We start from the raw sequence: 1,882 nt of genomic DNA, 5'->3' as shown, positions 1-1,882 counted from the left end.
TTCCTTGAGAAAAAACATGACCTTTTAATTTATTTAGTTTAATTGAATCATTAATCATACTCGCTAATGACATGAACAAGGCCTGACTAGGTCATTAAGGATCGAAAGCATGTACAATTGAAAAAGGACATCCAGGGATGGAAGGCCACGGAGAAATGAATGGTCACAAAATATAAAAAAGAGAGCTCGAGAAAAACCATTAAAAGCTTTTTTCGTACATTGCATCAATTCATCTGTGAAGATAATAGCAGGTTTGATTTCAGAATCATCAAGAAGCATTGAATTTATCCAACTACCAACCCAGCTAACTCTTCACCTTATTAAAACAACAAAAAACTGTAGATTAGTCACAAACTCCTCTATATAAAGTCACTCAAGAACCTTTCTTCTCCCACATCCATTTTCACTTTCCAAAGCTAAACTCAATAGACATACTTCAAAAACCCAATACTACATTACTCCAAAATGGCAAAACTTGCAAGCTTAGCAGTAATGTGCATAGCTGCCATGGTGATGTCAATGTTTGCAGCCCATTCAGAGGCATATGTCACATGTGGAACCGTGGCGACAGACTTGTCTCCATGCCTTGACTACGTGAGGATGGGAGGAGCTATCCCTGTAACGTGCTGCAATGGTATTGTTGAACTGTGTGATAATCTCATCTAAAGTTCAAACTCTTACGGAATTATGTACAAATAATAATTACTTAATTGTATTACCTGTTTGACAGGTATTAGGAGCCTTTTCAGTGCAGCAAGTTCCACCCAAGATCGCCAGACTGTTTGCACTTGCATGAAATCTGCTGCTGGAGCCATCAGTGGCGTCAACCTCCAACTCGCTGCTGCCCTCCCCAGCCGATGTGGTGTCAATATTCCCTACAAGATCAGCCCATCCATTGACTGCTCCAAGTATGTATATCCTTTTCATACATTTCTCTCCTAAATATTTCATAGTATTTTTACTCTATGAAATAACTACGTCAAATCATCCAAAAAAATTGCAATCAGTAACCTAGACAATAAGGCATATTTGTCGATGCATATAAATGAAAACCTATTTCGCACTTAAGACGATAAACCTTATTTTGAATGATAATTGCCTACCATATAAAGAATGGTTGTTTGGAAATTATATGAGTTTCTTAGAAAATGGCACGTTCCGTGTGTCATGAGATCTATCGAAAAGTTATTCCTCTGCTTTTTTACATAGGCCAATGCAATAGCGAGCTAACAAGGGTGGTAGTAATACACTTTTTAAAAAAAAAAAAAAAAAATCTATTTTCCACGAATCAGGGTAATAACTGTAATTAACATTTGTTGGTTATAATTAAATATTGCAGGGTGCAGTGAAGTTGCTGAAAACTCAAAATTCTCTGGTGGCAGGATGAAGTAGCAGAGATGGTGATTGTCTGATGGAATAATATGATGAATGTTTGGATCAAGCTTTCAATTTATCGGACTTTGTGTCGTAATTTCCTGTTTTGAGTAGTTTAGTGCACTTGTTCCTTGTGTACGCTAATTAGCTAGCTGCTTAGAGATTAAAGAGTTTGTTCCCTCTTTAATCTAATGAATGTATGTGTTTTGACGGCCTGCTATTTTAATAGTAAAATCTTTTGATGTTTGTCTCACAAAAAATTGAAAAGTTTTAAAATGTGCCTCACATAACTGACATTAGTTGTGTGAGACCCTTTTTTATGAAATAAAAAAGTAGACCAACATTTTATACTTTTGGGTCCACAAATTTTGAGTTCACTTTTTTGTCTCACAAAAAAGAGCTCAGTTGTGGGAGGCACATTTTAAAATTTTCCTTAAAAATTTAAGAGATTAAAAGCCACAGTAGTTTTGAAAAGCTAGAATACGTTTATTTTAATTATCGTTGAACG

General features: G+C 35.7%; 1 protein-coding gene across 1 annotated transcript; it reads left to right on the top strand.

Moving 5' to 3' along the window:
• The first annotated feature begins 359 nt into the window (after positions 1-359).
• LOC132042726 (non-specific lipid-transfer protein 1-like) lies at positions 360-1,641 on the top strand. Its single transcript, XM_059433255.1, has 3 exons — positions 360-634; positions 731-908; positions 1,340-1,641. Exons 1-3 carry the CDS (start codon positions 466-468, stop codon positions 1,347-1,349), a joined length of 357 nt encoding a protein of 118 aa, XP_059289238.1. The 5' UTR covers positions 360-465; the 3' UTR covers positions 1,350-1,641.
• Positions 1,642-1,882: the final 241 nt, after the last annotated feature.

This window comes from Lycium ferocissimum, unplaced genomic scaffold (assembly GCF_029784015.1).
Source record: "Lycium ferocissimum isolate CSIRO_LF1 unplaced genomic scaffold, AGI_CSIRO_Lferr_CH_V1 ctg1755, whole genome shotgun sequence".
NCBI lineage: Eukaryota > Viridiplantae > Streptophyta > Magnoliopsida > Solanales > Solanaceae > Lycium > Lycium ferocissimum.
This window is presented reverse-complemented; position numbering and strand designations above follow the sequence as displayed.

Coding starts and splice junctions, on each gene's coding strand:
- LOC132042726 (XM_059433255.1), top strand. CDS start 466: ATGGCAAAACTTGCAAGCTTAGCAGTAATGTGCATAGCTGCCATGGTG. Junction 635..730: donor CCCTGTAACGTGCTGCAATG/GTATTGTTGAAC, acceptor CCTGTTTGACAG/GTATTAGGAGCCTTTTCAGT.